The sequence below is a fragment of the Zeus faber genome (genome assembly GCF_960531495.2).
Source record: "Zeus faber genome assembly, chromosome: 6".
NCBI lineage: Eukaryota > Metazoa > Chordata > Actinopteri > Zeiformes > Zeidae > Zeus > Zeus faber.
Window position 1 is genome coordinate 19,837,462 of NC_137201.1, and position 15,266 is coordinate 19,852,727.

At 43.4% G+C, this 15,266-nt stretch overlaps 3 protein-coding genes across 4 annotated transcripts; 2 read left to right on the plus strand and 1 right to left on the minus strand.

Moving 5' to 3' along the window:
- Window positions 1–568: 568 nt before the first annotated feature.
- spi1a (Spi-1 proto-oncogene a) lies at window positions 569–1,983 on the plus strand (the record flags this gene model as incomplete). The annotated part of the gene is made up of 4 exons (XM_080002855.1): window positions 569–572; window positions 719–903; window positions 1,459–1,552; window positions 1,661–1,983. 4 exons carry the CDS (start codon window positions 569–571, stop codon window positions 1,981–1,983), a joined length of 606 nt encoding a protein of 201 aa, XP_079858981.1.
- Window positions 1,984–2,732: 749 nt separating this feature from the next.
- Window positions 2,733–11,682, plus strand: LOC307231150 (protein regulator of cytokinesis 1-like). 2 transcript variants are annotated; one of them, XM_080001737.1, is made up of 14 exons: window positions 2,733–2,874; window positions 3,046–3,178; window positions 3,778–3,900; window positions 4,197–4,430; window positions 4,750–4,920; window positions 5,479–5,628; window positions 6,655–6,802; window positions 6,892–7,028; window positions 8,631–8,726; window positions 9,988–10,134; window positions 10,211–10,315; window positions 10,658–10,750; window positions 10,836–10,991; window positions 11,417–11,682. In XM_080001737.1, the coding sequence occupies exons 1-14, from the start codon at window positions 2,864–2,866 to the stop codon at window positions 11,474–11,476; spliced, it is 1,764 nt and encodes a 587-aa protein (XP_079857863.1). In that variant the 5' UTR covers window positions 2,733–2,863; the 3' UTR covers window positions 11,477–11,682. The 2 variants fall into 2 exon arrangements, with proteins under 2 accessions (XP_079857863.1, XP_079857864.1); XM_080001738.1 differs by having other exon boundaries at window positions 10,851–10,991.
- A 929-nt stretch (window positions 11,683–12,611) lies between these two features.
- LOC307231975 (uncharacterized protein) lies at window positions 12,612–14,692 on the minus strand (the record flags this gene model as incomplete). The annotated part of the gene is made up of 5 exons (XM_080002856.1): window positions 12,612–12,746; window positions 12,849–12,950; window positions 13,047–13,208; window positions 13,285–13,917; window positions 14,576–14,692. The coding sequence occupies 5 exons, from the start codon at window positions 14,690–14,692 to the stop codon at window positions 12,612–12,614; spliced, it is 1,149 nt and encodes a 382-aa protein (XP_079858982.1).
- Between the last annotated feature and the right edge of the window lie 574 nt (window positions 14,693–15,266).

The window sequence follows — 15,266 nt, forward strand, 5'->3', positions numbered from 1 at the left end:
GTGCGCGTGTGTGTGTGTGCGTGTGTGTGTGCGTGTGTGTGTGTGTACGTGTGTGCATGCGTGTGTGCGTGCGGGTGTGTGTGTGTGTGTGTGTGTGTGTGTGTGTGTGTGTCATAATAAAAATCAAGGCAAAAGGAGCACGGAAGAAAACCATGAACTGTGATCATTGCTGTGAGGAACAAGCCGGTCATCAGTCACACACAGATCATATGGATGTGGCCTGTCTCATCTGGACACTTTCACTTCCCATTTATCTAAACTGTGCAGAAGTTTAAAACAAGCCATCGCACTAAGCACTGTGTCGCGGAGGGGGGTTTACACTATTCCAGCAAAATATGGATGGCTTAGTGACAGCCTCAGTAAGTGTTTTTATTTTATATACACCATCATTCTTTGTTCATTCAATATGCTCTCTGGAAGGTGAGATGAGATCACAGTGTGAGTGATTGCTTAAAGAAGATCATATTTTAATGTGGTTGTACTAACTGATTGTATTCTGTTTTTATTCTCCTCATTAATAAAAATGTTTTATGTTCTTCCCATAAGACATCGGAAGATATCCGACCATATGGGTCAGAGGTTTATCGGCTGCCACTGGAATTTAACCCCTACTTCATTCAAATGGGAGACAACCATGAAGGTGAGTCAACCGGATCTAAATGTTGAGTATTGGGTTACAAGTGGCTCGATCTCTTCTCTGTTTATTTATCTTTTTCAGACCTGAGATGGAACTACCAGTGTGAGCGCGGTCAGCACAGCAGCTCTGAGAACGTACTGGGAGCTCAGTTCACTGAGCTGCAGTGTGTGTCCCCTCAACACCTCTGGCAGCCTCACCTCCCCAGTGACGCCCCGCTCCCTGTTCCCCTGGACCCCTCGCTCGGAACCCTCTCTTTGTCCCAACACGTGAGTCAAGCCGGCTTTATTGATCCAGGGTTGTGGCGATCCGGTCCGGACCAGGGTCGCTGGACCGGGATCTCTAATTGAAATTGAAATTTGGTTTATAAAGTTTCGGTCTAGTCTCCACAAATGATTGTGTCTTTTGCAAGTGTTTTACATTGTGGGCTGTGATTGGATATGCAGGTTTCATTAAAACCAAACACTACTTTTCTGATTTTACTAATTAGTTAATATGACCCTCCCTGTGATTTGATTAGTGGGAATCACCTAGTTCAATATTTGGTTGCATGCTGTGGGGCCCAGAAGGTGCAGAACTGGAAGAAAGATCACATTGTCGCGCTGAGCATCGAAAATCTATTTTGGTACAACTTCCTCTTTTAATGCAAAAGCAAAGCTGGACTCATATGATACAGCAGAAAGGAGATGGTTTTTAATAAGCAACATATGCATATCGAAATGCAGTCACACATTTATTTTTCTCCACAGATACCCCATTACAGTACTCACGGCCTGTACTACCAACCCGCACACACTGCATCGCCTGTCACTTTCTACCCTCAGGTGAAGCAGGTGAGGGAGAGTCCCCCTCTGGAGGTGTCAGAAGGGGAGGAAGAATTTGAACAGCACCATCTCGCTTTCAACCCACAAGACACAAGTGAGCACAGATATTTAATATCCTCTACATTGGGAGGTTAAAAAAAAAAAAAAAATCAAAACCCCCTGCTAAATAAATCAAATACTCACAGGAGTCTTTTGACCCCAGGTAACAAGAGGAAGCTGCGCTTGTACCAATTCCTTCTGGAATTACTAAGAAATGGTGATATGAGCAACAGCATCTGGTGGGTGGACCAGGACAGTGGCATCTTTCAGTTTTCCACACAGCACAAGGAGGCCCTGGCCAGCCGCTGGGGCCTTCAGAAGGGCAATCGCAAACAAATGACTTATCAGAAAATGGCTCGTGCTCTGAGGAACTACAGCAGGACTGGAGAGATCCAAAAAATAAAGAAGAAACTAACCTACCAGTTCAGTGGGGAAGTGCTGAACCGAATCTCTGCACAGAGTCGACGTGAGGTTCCGCATTACTAACACCTTTATAATGAAGTCACTCAGTGAGGCGTGATGGGATGCAAAGCAGTTTGCAACAGCATTTTTATTTATGTCATACAATAAAAAAATTTTTAATGATATCATAAGACAATTATATTGTAACATGTGCCTTTCCAGAGATTTATCTTGAGCACAATGCTGCGTGTGTGCTGTGTGTGTGTGTGTGTGTGTGTGTGTGTGTGTGTGTGTGTGTGTGTGTGTGTGTGTGTGTCTGTTCTCTGTTTGTGTGTGTGTGTGTGAGAGAGAGAGAGAGACAGAGAGAGAGAGAGAGAGACAGAGAGAGACCTAATTGCCTTCCATAATTCCACTGTCAAATAACATCCTTTCCTTGCAGATATTTTCATGAATGTAATTACATTTCTACGAGTGAGTTGAATTGAACTCACCTCCCGTTTCCTTGTATTAAAATAACCTACAAATTCAAAGAAAAAAAATAAAACTACTGTGATTTGTTTTCGAGTTCGAAACGAATTTCTGTGCCTGTATTAAATATGCTTCAATAACTTTACGCTACACTAACCGTAAAATAATATTATAATATTTCATATATTTTTTGTTTTATTTTTACATCATCTACATTTTACAATAAAAAATGTGAATTTTTTTAGATATCTATATAAAAAAATAGATTTATATTATTTCCGCCCACCCGAGACGAGTTTTGATGACGTACTGGAATGGACCAATCAGAGCCCAGTTCACACATTTCAAATTAGTCGGCGCCCGGATGACCAGACCAACGGCGCTGTTACGGTTTAAGTTTAGTTTTTGTTTATTGCGTTAAGTTAAAAAAAAAAAATAAATCTTAGTATTAGTAATAACACATTGTTTTATAATCTGACTGGACTATAACCTTAAAATGCGGAGAAGGTGAGTCTGTATATGAAAACAATCCACAATATTCGGTGGTCTTTGTATTCTCGCTGGTTTTCGCTAGCGAGTGCACTGTCACGTTAGCCTGACACTATATTGTCCTGTACACTATGAGTAATGATTAATGTGTACACATGTGAACCCCAGAGTGACGGCTGTGTGTTTCAGCGAGGTCCACGCCGCGCAGGCCGTGTCTTATATCCAAAAAGCCCTCATGGAACTGCAGGACATCTGGGAAGACATCGGGATTTTGGAAGACGATCGTATGGAGAGAACCAACGTTGCCCACGAACACATCACGGTGAGCTTTAAATGACCGATATTCGTTTATTTTACACATACAAGGCCTTCGAAGTCGTTTAATGCATTTCCATTTATAGTGTCTTATATTCTACATTAATATCTTTTGTCATCCTCGTTTTTCCTTTTGTCAAAATAAGGCTAGTTCTTGTGCATCAGTCAACAATTCTAATTGTATAATCCCCAAATATAGCACCAAACCTAACACTTAGATTCATACATACCTGTTCCAGAGCCAACTTTCTTTATACTCACCTGTTCAGTTCAATCCAAGAACATCCTTTTTGCTTACTCGCATGAAGTTCGTGGGATAAACCAAACAATGTTTAGATTTATTCAAGTTCCTAATCACTTATTGTGCTAGATGGCCTAAAGAAAACTGTTGTGATGTAACCTAGTCCATTACCAGCTCATTACATGCTCACCCTTAACAAATAAACTGTACTTGCCTGCAATATGTTACAGAATAAGAGAGAGGTGATTCTTCCAAAGATCTGTCTAAAAATGAGTCTTAAAATGGTCAAATTGGACTCCTGCAGACACCCTGCTATCCACCTTGCATAATGTGTGAAACTAAAACTAAATCTCTCTCCGTTGAAGAGCTTGCTTAACGGGATGATCGCACAAGAGAAGGCCTTGAAGAATAAGCTGATAGCCAGCATAGCCTCCTGTCGTACGGAGCTCACAGAGCTGTGCGACGAGCTCCAGCTTCCTCCTTTTGAGGTACAAGTTCATTTCATAGGCTCATAGTTACTCACTTGTGTCCACATTTGGGTTCATGTGCAGGATTAAAAGATCGCCGCACGTTGTCGATGGTTTATTTCAACAAAGTTTTGATCTTCGGACCTTTTGTAAGATGAATGTCTATGTGACTGAAATATTGAAAAATAAGCCCTTGGGAGCTGATCATTCAATGTGCAGATATCCTCTTCTTAGAATGTTGTTTCAGAACATATTTATAAATTCTTTGTAAACTCCTCAAACTACTTCTAAAGCTGGATTTATTTCTTCCTCTGCAGGAAGAAGCCGGGCGGACCATGCTGCAGATGGAGAAGGATTTCCGCACACGCGTAGCGATCATGCGGAAGCACAGGGTGCAACGAATGGAAGACCTCCAGGCCCTCGTATCCAAGGATGGTGAGCTGTGCGACCTCATGTGCACAAGCCCCTTCGTCATCAACCAGACCACCGTCCCGTCTCTGGAGCAACTGGAGATCTATAGCTCTTACATCGTGAACCTGACCAAAGAGAAGGTGACGTCTAGCAGGCATTAATTTGACTGTCCTTGCTGTTCTGAGAGGTGGCACGTTTTGGGCAGATAAAGACTGAACGTGTCTAGTGAATATTTTTCACTCTACATTTTTTGGACTTTTTAAATCCAGCCTAGATTAGACTAGATAGCCTTTTAGATTTTTCATTAATTTTCATTGAACCCATTGTGAAGAAAACAGTTTTGTAAGATAATTAGAGATGCACAGGTGTCTTGCCTGACTGTTGATGTGCCTTTTTTTATTTTTATTTTTTATTATTATTACCCAAATTTCATGGTCCTTGGGCCCTTTGTCTTCACAGGAGCGTCGGTACGATGAGTTTTTGGCAATGAAGGAGCAGATCGCCATGCGTATGGATGACATCGAGAGAGTCCCGGAAAACAGCTTTGAGAAGGACGTGATGTCCGAGGATGTGGAGGCGTTCTGCCTCTCGAGCGACAACCTGGCTTCTCTCAAACTGCTGCTCACTTTGGTGTGAATCACTGTCTGACAACCAAGGCAACAGTTTTATGCTGCTTTCACACATGCAGTGCAACCCTGAAATTATCCGGACATTATCTGGAGGAGCTGTATGTGTGAATGCAATTTTTCGGGTCATCTGGACTGAACATTAACCAGACTTTAACCAGCTAGCACCCTCGTACAAAGTCCGCGTAATGTCCGATTGAGCGGTGTGTGTGAACAGAGCAGGTAATTGTCGGGAGCATTCACAGCAAGTGTGGGCGTGTTGATGATGTCTCTATCATGTGCCAGTTATTTACTTTGGTGCTGATCTTCAGGCATGGAGTGTAGCTGCTTCGTACTCCTTCCTGCTAGCCAGTCACCGCCCCTCGTCTTAGCCAAACAGTATTTCCGATAGTGTAAATGTGTCTGACAAGGACAGTCTCTGGTTGTTTGCTACATGTGTGAAAGTGCAACTCCGGACCTGATTATCCCGACATTGTCCGGAGTTCATGTGTGAAAGCAGCTTCAGTGATCCATGAATGTTGTGTATTCTAACCCAAATGTCCTTTCTCTCTTTTTGTTCCAGTTGGACGAACGCAAAGCAGAGAATGAGCGCTGCTGTGCTGGCTACCGCACCGAGATCCAGGAGCTGTGGGGGAGGCTAGAGATTCCCCAGGAGGCAAGGGACGCTCTCTCCGAACACATGATCAAGTCTAAGAAGAGGAACATGAAAGCAGTGAGATGCTTTATTTTTCTTGTCAGTAAACGGTATCAATGCAGCAAAAATGTTGGTCCACTTCTAATTAAACAGTTTGCTTGCATGTCTTGATTTGGAACGGGGACATTAAGCACGTTCTCTGTCCCCAGTAGGGCTGTCAACATTGGCCGAAAATCACGTTTGAATATTCCTTCTGGAAAAAAACACATACGTTTAAGTATCTATAACGGATTTAAAATGTTACTGTTTGACCAACTTTTGGGGTGTGTTATTGCGTGTTAGAAGACCTGCCAAACTGCACACATTTTGTGTACCAACTAGGAAATTCTTAGTCAAAATACACAGGTATTAAATCCCAGCTGAATCATTTTTGGGGGTGTGGGGATAGATAATAATTGAATTACAGAAAACAGTCAATACAAAACAATACCGTACATTTATTGGGTATTTAAATGACATCCCCCTGGTTGGACCAGATGATATGACCTTGTGGTTCTGTAACCCTTCCTTTTCTGTTCTCACTCACTCAACATCCACTGATACGCAGCGGTACTTTATTATCCGCCGAGGCATAACGCTGCATTGCTGAAGTGAAATGGGAAATGGGGGAGTAATAATCAAGCGCAAAAGTGTGACCGTAACATATAAAACGTGAGATGCACCGATCGACCGGCCGGTTTTCAGCTTGATTGCTCATGACTGGTGACCGGCCGATGAGTGTTAGACATGTTATCTGATTCGGTGCCAGTCAGATTTACACGCCCGATACAGTGCTCATGTACTTGTACTTGTAAAAATGCTCCGATACTCAAACCTGGTACCTGCGTAATGTAACATAGTTGACTCAAAAAGAGAGAGAGAAAGAAAATGTCTGCTGTTCTAATCTTCTTCAAGGTAAACAAAGAAGATTAGATCAATGATTTATCTATCGCTCTCATTCCATCGGGGCGTCTGCTCTGGTTCCTAGTGGCATTGACCCGTGTGTCATTTCACATTGTGTCTGTGATTTTTCATTTCCCTTACGTTGGTGTTTTGCATTTGCAGCTGCAGGCTGAGGTGAAGCGCCTCACCGTGCTGAAAATGAAAAGCATCGAGCGCTTTGTGCTGGCTGTTAGAGCAGAGATCGCGCAGCTATGGGAGAAATGTTTCTACAGCGAGGCGCAGCGCCGAGCATTCGCTCCGTATTACGACGGTAAGGCGCTCCTTCATGACCTCCATGCAGTTTGTTCCATCACAGAACTTGAAGGGTAGGTCTCTAATTGCGTGTTTGTTTACACAAAGAGGATTTCACCGAGGAGCTCCTGAGTCTGCATGAGGCCGAGCTCCGGACTCTGAAGACGTGTTTGGAGCATCACAGGGAGCTGTTTGAGGGCATTACAAAGTGGAGAGAGAACTGGACTCTGTTCTTAGAACTGGAGGTAAGCTACATTTAATGATGTCTGAATGGGCAATATCTGATGTCGGGCTGCCCCCGACTAAAGATTTTCCAATTTATTTTTATTTTTTTTTTTTTGTCAGTTCAAACCATCAGTCAACTAAGTGTTAATATATGTTTTTAGGGCATCAGAAATGGTTTGAGTTCTAGGGCTGAGAAAGAATGTTATAACTGACACTGTGCTACATTTCAGATAAATAGAAAAACCTAATGCGTGTGCCAGCCTCAAATATAAATTTAATTTACAAGCCCATGAGACAAGCCGCCTGTTAACACAGGTTAAATATCACATCGGTTAAACTTATGAGGCCCGGTTGTTATTTAATTAATTTTCACATTTAAATTACTCATTGATATAATTTGCACTAAAATGTAGCCAACGGAAGATTGTTTGCCCTGTGTCTTGAATTGTTTGCCCCTCGTCGGGCGCATTTCCTGCGGCTGCAGATCTCTGCCTGTTAATTCCCACTGTTCGCTGCGTGTTTCAGACACCGCCCCCTGGGGCTCGGGTACATTTAAGATACAATTTGGTTATTGAAGAATGTGATTAACGGTTTCAAATATCTCTTATAATATATTCAATATTTTATATAATGTACGCATTATTTATTCGGTCTTTCAGACTAGTCGACTTCATGCAGTACGCTCCCACCCCTATTAGGACATCCCTAATAGGGGTGGGAGATATGGCAAAAATATTATATCACAGTTCCTTTTCATGTTGGTTTTTAGGACTATTTTGTAAGTTACTGCTATTATTGGTGTGTCTCTTAAGAAGGAGGGTAAAATGGCTTAATTCGATGGCTCCTTTGTCACTTTTAAAATCTGTAAATAAATTTAGTTTATTATTATGGGGGTGGTAGCTCAGGCGGTAGAGCTGGTGGTCTAGTGATCCAAAGGTTGCTGGTTTGATCCCAGGCTCCTCCTGCTAGCATGCTGTAGTGTCCTTGAGCAAGACACTTAACCCCTAATTGCTCCTGATGGCTGCGTCCGTCGGTCTTTGAACAATTGTAAGTCGCTTTGGATAAAAGCGTCTGCTAAATGTAATGTAATTATATTGAAGTTACCCGTAAATTGCTTGTTTGCCTATTTTGGATGCATTTTAAATCTGATTTCGAAATAAATAAAAGGCTCGAGTGGCAGATTTTTATATTGGCGCTCCGAGAAGGGGGGTGACCAGTGTAACATACAGTCTCACTGTGCTTGGCTCTTAATCGCCTCTTTGACGGGAGCCGGCTCCCATCCTAAAAGTACTGCAGAGCCGACTTGTTTGCGACCGATGCATCACTACATATTTTCTCCGCTGCATGTCCGTATTCCCCGTTTCTCAAAACAACAAATGGAAATTCTGTTTTTGTTTTAGCTCATAATTTTTAACCAAAAAAGGAATTTGGTTAAAGTCATCTAGCTAAATGTTGTCTATGAGGAGCATTACAGAAAAGTTTCAGATATTTCTTGTGTGCAAATATCTTCCGAAAACACCAATTTTCCACCAAAAAATATACGTGCAGTTTTTCTTTTGATCTTGTATGAAGTTATTGGGGTTGCTGTAGTAACATCTGCAATGCTCCTACTCCCACTACAGCAAAAAGCCAACGATCCTTCCAGGCTTAACAACCGAGGTGGAAACCTTCTCAAGGAACAGAAGCAGAGAACTGACCTGCAGAGAAGTCTCCCTAAGGTGAGGAGATGTCTTCACTGCGAGCGTGTGTGTGCTTTGATTCATCCACAGAACCATTTCCCGGTGATGTAACGTGGCAGCGCCGTCAGAATTCCAGAACAGAACTGGGATGGGCGCACAATGGGGCTCATTCACAAAACCCACACACACTGTTTGTGTTGAGAAAAGAGGAAACGACCCCGGGTTCATAAAGCTCACAGGGCTTTCCGATTTCTGTGTGTAATATCAAGTAATGAATACCAACTGTTGGTAAACCGGCTGCGAGTGCCCGCTGACAAGGTGCACATGTAACAGACTGTAGGGTTGCGTGCAAAAAGACCTGAACACATCAGTGATCCAGTAAAAGCCCGTGCATTGTGTGTTAAACGCTGGGTTCAACACAATGCTCTCGGGCCCTTTTTGTTAATATCAGGAATCATTTTGATTATATTGCTCCATGAGTAGCTTATCCGATGTATAAACTGAAACATTTGATTGTCAATGAGGTTTGGCACGACTGGGACTGAGGCCAAAACATAAATGTCTGCCTGATGCACGAGCCACACTTGGACATCAGATGTTCGATTAAAAGTATTTCCAGCTCAAAAAAGCCTCAAACAATGGAATACTACAACTAGAAACAAGAACACGCCCATTGAACGTAAGGACTTTTAATTTATTAACATGGCATTGCAAGTGGTTGAAATTTAGTGCTGGTGATTTTCACAGTGAAGAACTTTATCGGCTACATTTTCCATCGGAGAGACTCGGAGAAAGTGCGCGCCTGTGTGTGCATGGCTGCACAGAGCGTCCCTGTAACCATAGCAACTCACTCTAGCACTCCAAAGAGCCTGCCTAGAGCCAGAGGCAGTAGACAACTTCCTAGAAAGTGAAAGGGATGTTATTTTAAGTATTTTTTTTATTATTAATTTTATTATAATGATGTATGCATTGTATTTCATATTTTGTTTTAGAGTTTTTTTTATTTTAAGGAATGCCCTACAGGAGACTTAAGGAATGGCTTACAAGAGACTTGAGACAGTTTGATCAAAAAAGAGACAACCAAGTGGTGCTATTTTTATAACTACTTAGTGTTCTCTTATTTTTATTATGTTTTTTTTGTTTTTTTTGTTTTTGTTTTTTTAAAAACAAAACAATCGATGTTCAAATGGAAAATTGTCCATTGGTTTGGGGGAAAAAATCTAGATTTTATTTTTAGACCAAATCGCCCAGCCCTAGCTGAAATGTTGGGCTGCATAATTTGATATCATGTATGTTGCAGTTGGAGAAAAGTCTGAAGGCCCAAATTGACCTTTGGGAGCAGGAGAACGCAGCAGAATTCCTGGTGAATGGACAGAAGTTCCTGGAGTACGTGCAGCAGCAGTGGGCTGTGTTCCACAGGGACAAGGAGAGGGAGAAACTGGAGCGGGTAACTGAACATCCTCACAACCGTCTCATGAAACCACGCTCGCCGCGGCTCAACTTTATTCTGTTTTGTGTGGCAGCAAATGAAGAAAACCAAACGGGCCGAGGAAGAAATGCTGTACGGAACGGCTGGGAGGACGCCTTCGAAGAGGCGGATGGCAACCACGCCGAGCAAAGTTCGAAAGGTACTGGATCACTTTTCTTCTCAGCGCCACCTTAGTGGCCGACCTGGTTTTAAATTAGTCTCTGTGCAAGTATCCCAAAGTGGCACAAAACCTTAATATTTAATGACTGTTTGACCAGTATAAATATATATTTTTCAATAAATTTTTAATTAAAGATATAGAGGAATTTTGAATAGATTTTTATATTTAAGAAAAAACGGCCCTTGGCGGGCCACACCACAAGGGTCTACGGTCCACATGCAACCCTTAGACCACAGGTTGACCTCTGCTGCAATATTTACTTTACATTACTTATGCTGAAATATGAACGCTCATATATTCCCTGTCCCCGTGGCCCCTCAGATGAACAGCGCCCCCGCCCTGTCCGTGGTCAACAGCACCATGGGGGGACAATTCAGCCAGACGATGGTCAACAAACCCCTTCCCGCGAAAAAGGTGAGCGCAGCCGCCCTCTGCTGGCCAGGCGAAATATCTGCATTAATAAAGCCACATAAATATATCACTCTGCCTTCATCTCCAGGGTCTTGGCCTTCAGATCCCCGTACAGGGCAAGCCCCCCCAGTCGCTGATCCGGAACAAGGAGAATGTACCGCTGAGTGCAAAGTCCAAGTCCCAGGACAGTCAGGACAGCGCCTTCAGCCTGAGTGCCGTCGCAGGCTCCTACTCAGAATTTGCGGTAATCAATAACTCCTGCAATACGCACAAAACAATTTGATGTTGATGCATGTACGTTTTTAAGAAAAAACAATTTAATTTGTTGCTTTTTCCATTAAGGGTGGTTTTTTTTTTTTTTTTTTTTTTTTTTTTTAAATGCCAATGAGTTGGTGGTCCACATGCAGTACCCTCTCAGATCACTGGGGGGTCATGCCCCACAGGTTCAAAACCCACTGTGCAAACTTGTATTCCACCATCAGGCAATGAAATCATGTGACTTAATTTAGGTACAGATGCCGTTTAACAATAAAGTTCCCACAGTATGAGAACTGATTCTGCTCTTTCTTTTCCTCAACTCAGAAACTGCCAAATTGTTTTGCTAAAATGTTTAATAATAAATTAGTAAATCTTGGGACCCATTGAAATAAAATCTGCTTGTGGTTTCAGCGCGAGCTCTCCAAGGCCAGCTTGGACTCCCTCCCCCTGAACTCCACAGTCAGTCAGTGAAGAGGCGGCACCAAGCTGCCCAGCGGCTCATTGTTGTATTCTTTATTTTGAATGTCACTTCCCTGTATACATGCTTTCAAATGTTTTTTGAGCCAAGTTCTTTTCCCCTCTGGGTTTTTCTCTCTGCTGTGACTCACACTTCCTTTTCCTTCAATTTGCCTTTTCATCTTATGAAATGCATCATTTCCTTTGCATTGCTTTGATGTGCAGACAAAGATGATAAGAAAAATGACAGCAATTACAGCCAATTGCTGTCATTTTTCTTATCATCTTTGTCTGCACATCAAGTTGTAAATAAGGGTTTTTATTTCACCCCTTTGTTTAAATTCAATAAAAGTATTGGCAATGCTTCTGTGGCATTGACCACAATTTGGTTGTGTAAGTTTTGTTTTCTCAGTGGTCAATGTCAGGTACTTGTGGGTTTGTTTTGTTTATTTCTAGTACATTAAATAGTTTCACTTTTGTAGAACAGTTGAAGTTATTTGTATTGTGGATAGATCACTGGAGTGGTTCCCCTCTATCTGGCAATTTACATCATTCACATACAGTGAAATGGCCATTCAAATTTTTAAAACTGTAAATTCCTCATTTATTTAATAATAAATCCATGTTATGAAATACCTTTTGGGAACATCAAACTATATTCAACCTTATTGGTTAGAATCAAGTTAAAATGAGTCAAACCAAGAAGATGGTCCCATTTGAACATGAGGCTGGAGTGTAGAGAATGTAACAGAAATTACAACACGAAAGGGTAAGAGCATTTTCTAGGGAAGGCTTCGTAGCAAGCAGATGTTTGTTCTAAAATCCAATAACACAACTTTCAAAGATGTAAAAATGTTTCTGCTTTACAAATATTTGTTAAAAAAAAAAAAAAAAAAATTCTTTAACTACTCAACTCAAGCACAAAAAGCACAATTTCTTCAGCAGATGACAGAAGTCATCCCTAAAGATATGTTTGGTTCACTCCTGCCAATGCCCATCAGCAAGGCACTGGTCAAGTGTTGGAGCTGGTGCCCACCGCTGGGATGGTAAGATGCAGAGGATGAATTTCCCTACTGTGTAAATAAAGTAGATGTTACAAGTACATGTTAAAACTACACCAATTATCTAGAACCTGACTTAACAGTGAGTATTAAGCCGTGCATGTCATGAGTTCCTCGAGAGCCCTCTCACGGTGGTTTTCGTGGACGAGCAGCACTTCTTTGATGGCGTTCTGCTGAAAACCCATCTCGTTAAACTGTGTCAGCAGACGCAAGAACTCTGCAGCCTGAAACAAGAAGAATCAGAGCCGGCGGTAACGGTTGGTCGACTTTAACGGGATTTCAGTTTTCAAAGAGGGCTAAGTGAGAAGAACAGAAAGGAGACTCACTTTGCTTTCACAGTTCTGGAACATCTCCAAGGCCTCCTCCACCTGCACTTCATCGTAGCCAAGCGCACAGAGATGGTTCGTGGCAACCAGGTAGCTCAGGATCTGCACAGGGATCAGGATTTTAGGACAATTCCTACTACACGGTCGTCAGTGTTTTCCCCTCGAGTTCCCGTTTGAGACGGCCGATCCAAGGTTTACCTTCTCCGGGTTCCGATATCCTGTCTTCTGCAGGGTCAGGATGGCCGTGCGCAGGGGGTAGCCCCGGTCGGTGACGGCGGCGATCAGCTCCCTCTCGTCCTGGCTGAGTGCCGACAGCAGCTCCGCAGAGAAGTCGGAGTGAGAGCCTTTGGTCCCTACAGTCTAAATAGAGGGAAGGACATACACATGAAGGTGATCAGCAAAGACTCAGCGGGCAAAGCAGGGCAACGCCCATCACCTTCTGCCTGTGGTTTGAGACGACAGGTCCGGCTGAGGAGGGCCGCGGTGAGAGGGAGGACTTCCTGCTCATGGAGCCCAGGGAGCGCTGCCTCTTCTTGGGGCCCAGGCTTCGGGGGCTGCTCTGCTGGGGCTGCTCCCAGCCACAGGGAGGCTTTCTGCTCTCGATGAAAGGGGACGAGCTCGTCTTGGGAGAGGCAGACTTAAAGCGCGGGGCCGGGGGGCCCTGGCGGAGGTCCTTGACTCTGGCCAGCGGGTTTTTAGGCACGTTGCTCCTGACCCGCTCCGTGCAGTGCGGAAGGTACGAGGAGTCCTCGGTGGAGGAGCCCTCGTCGTCCTCCGAGTACCCGGCTTCATCCGCCGAGTCGGAGATCTGGAGCTTGGCGGTGCGCTGGTGCAGGCGGCGGGTGTCCGCCGAGCTCAGGCTGTGGCTCCTGGGGCGAGGGGTCGGGGCCCACAGGTCGCTCCTCCTGCGGCTGGCCAAGCGGCTCTCCTGGGGGCTGCTGAACATCAGCCAGTACGGAGGGCAAGACGGAGCGCTTGCCCCTCTCTGGGGCTCGGCATCCGGCCACGCCCCTCTCTGGGAAGAAGCCGCCCGCCCGGTCAAGATCCAGTTCTCCAGGACAAAATTGTACTGTGAACAACAACAGCAGTTGAGCGACGTGAACACGTTTTGAAGGACCGATTTGCTGTTTTTCAACCTTTTTTCAGCCATTATAATAAAATTATTTAAATGTTGGTTCCATCATTTGTGATGGGCATAACCAGCTGAAACTTACCACTCTGCTGCAGCTTCTCACTGAGCTTAAATACACTCCAACGGGGCAAATGTAAACAGTAAAAAAGGTACAGTACTTTATGTACCTTACTATGAAGTTTATAATACCTCATAAAGTGCTACAGGACCTTTTTTTTTTTTTTTTTTTTTAACTACATATGATGCTCATGTAGATCCTGATTACAATATACAATAAAATACTATGGGGGATGTCATAGTAATTTAGAAGGATATGGACCGAAAGAGTCATTGAAGAGCAATATATATAATACAAAAAATCTCAAAAAAAAAAAAAAGAAGCATGACTGTGTTTGAAATGCAGTAGAATAAAAAGTAAAGACGTTTGCTTTGAAATGAAGTAGAACCAGAAATTCTCTGAAACAGAATATACGCACCTCAGTAAAATACTCACTTTCCACTACTGAATCTTTGGCTATCATCCTCCTTCCAAGACTTAAAACACACCTTTATCAACATGAACATGTAAAAGACATTCAGTGACACGACCTCTGACCTCTGTGTCTCTCAGGATCTGCAGGCAGTCTGGGACCCGGAGGTCCGGAGTTTTGACCAGCTGGAGCTCCAGGAGGCCCAGTGGCGTCTGGAGCGGGACGTCCTCCACGCCGATCATGGTGCCCAAAACGCAGTTTGGATGTAACGGCCAACAATCTGCAACGGCGAGGGAGATTCGGGTTTCTGTCTTCAGGGTCATCGCTGTCAACAGGCTACGCAGTTTACTTGTTACTGGGAGGACCCGGAACATGCTGTTTTTTGAATATACATATAATATTTCTTTATATATTGAGTATATAGGACTCTCACCCGCTCAGGTCCCCGTGTCGTGCAGCACTGGAGCGTGTGTGGCCAGTGACTCATGCATCTGTTCTGGATTATTCTCCCCATCACTAAGCCTCTGGCGTTACCTCAGCAGTTGTTAATCAATAACAACAAAGCCCAGCTATGACATTGCACTGCAATACATTATAGGGATCTATTAAAAAATATATATAAATTTGAATATTTGTGTTTTAAGGTGGACTACTTGGAAGACACTGCCGTATATTGAGGCCTCACTTGGCTTGGACTGCATCAGCATATTCATTTATTTATAGTTTCCGGCGTCCGGGTAAGAAGAAATCCAAAAGAATTAAACGGGATTAAGGAAATGCTGAGGGGAAAAAAAGAAGCACGTAACATCTCCAGAG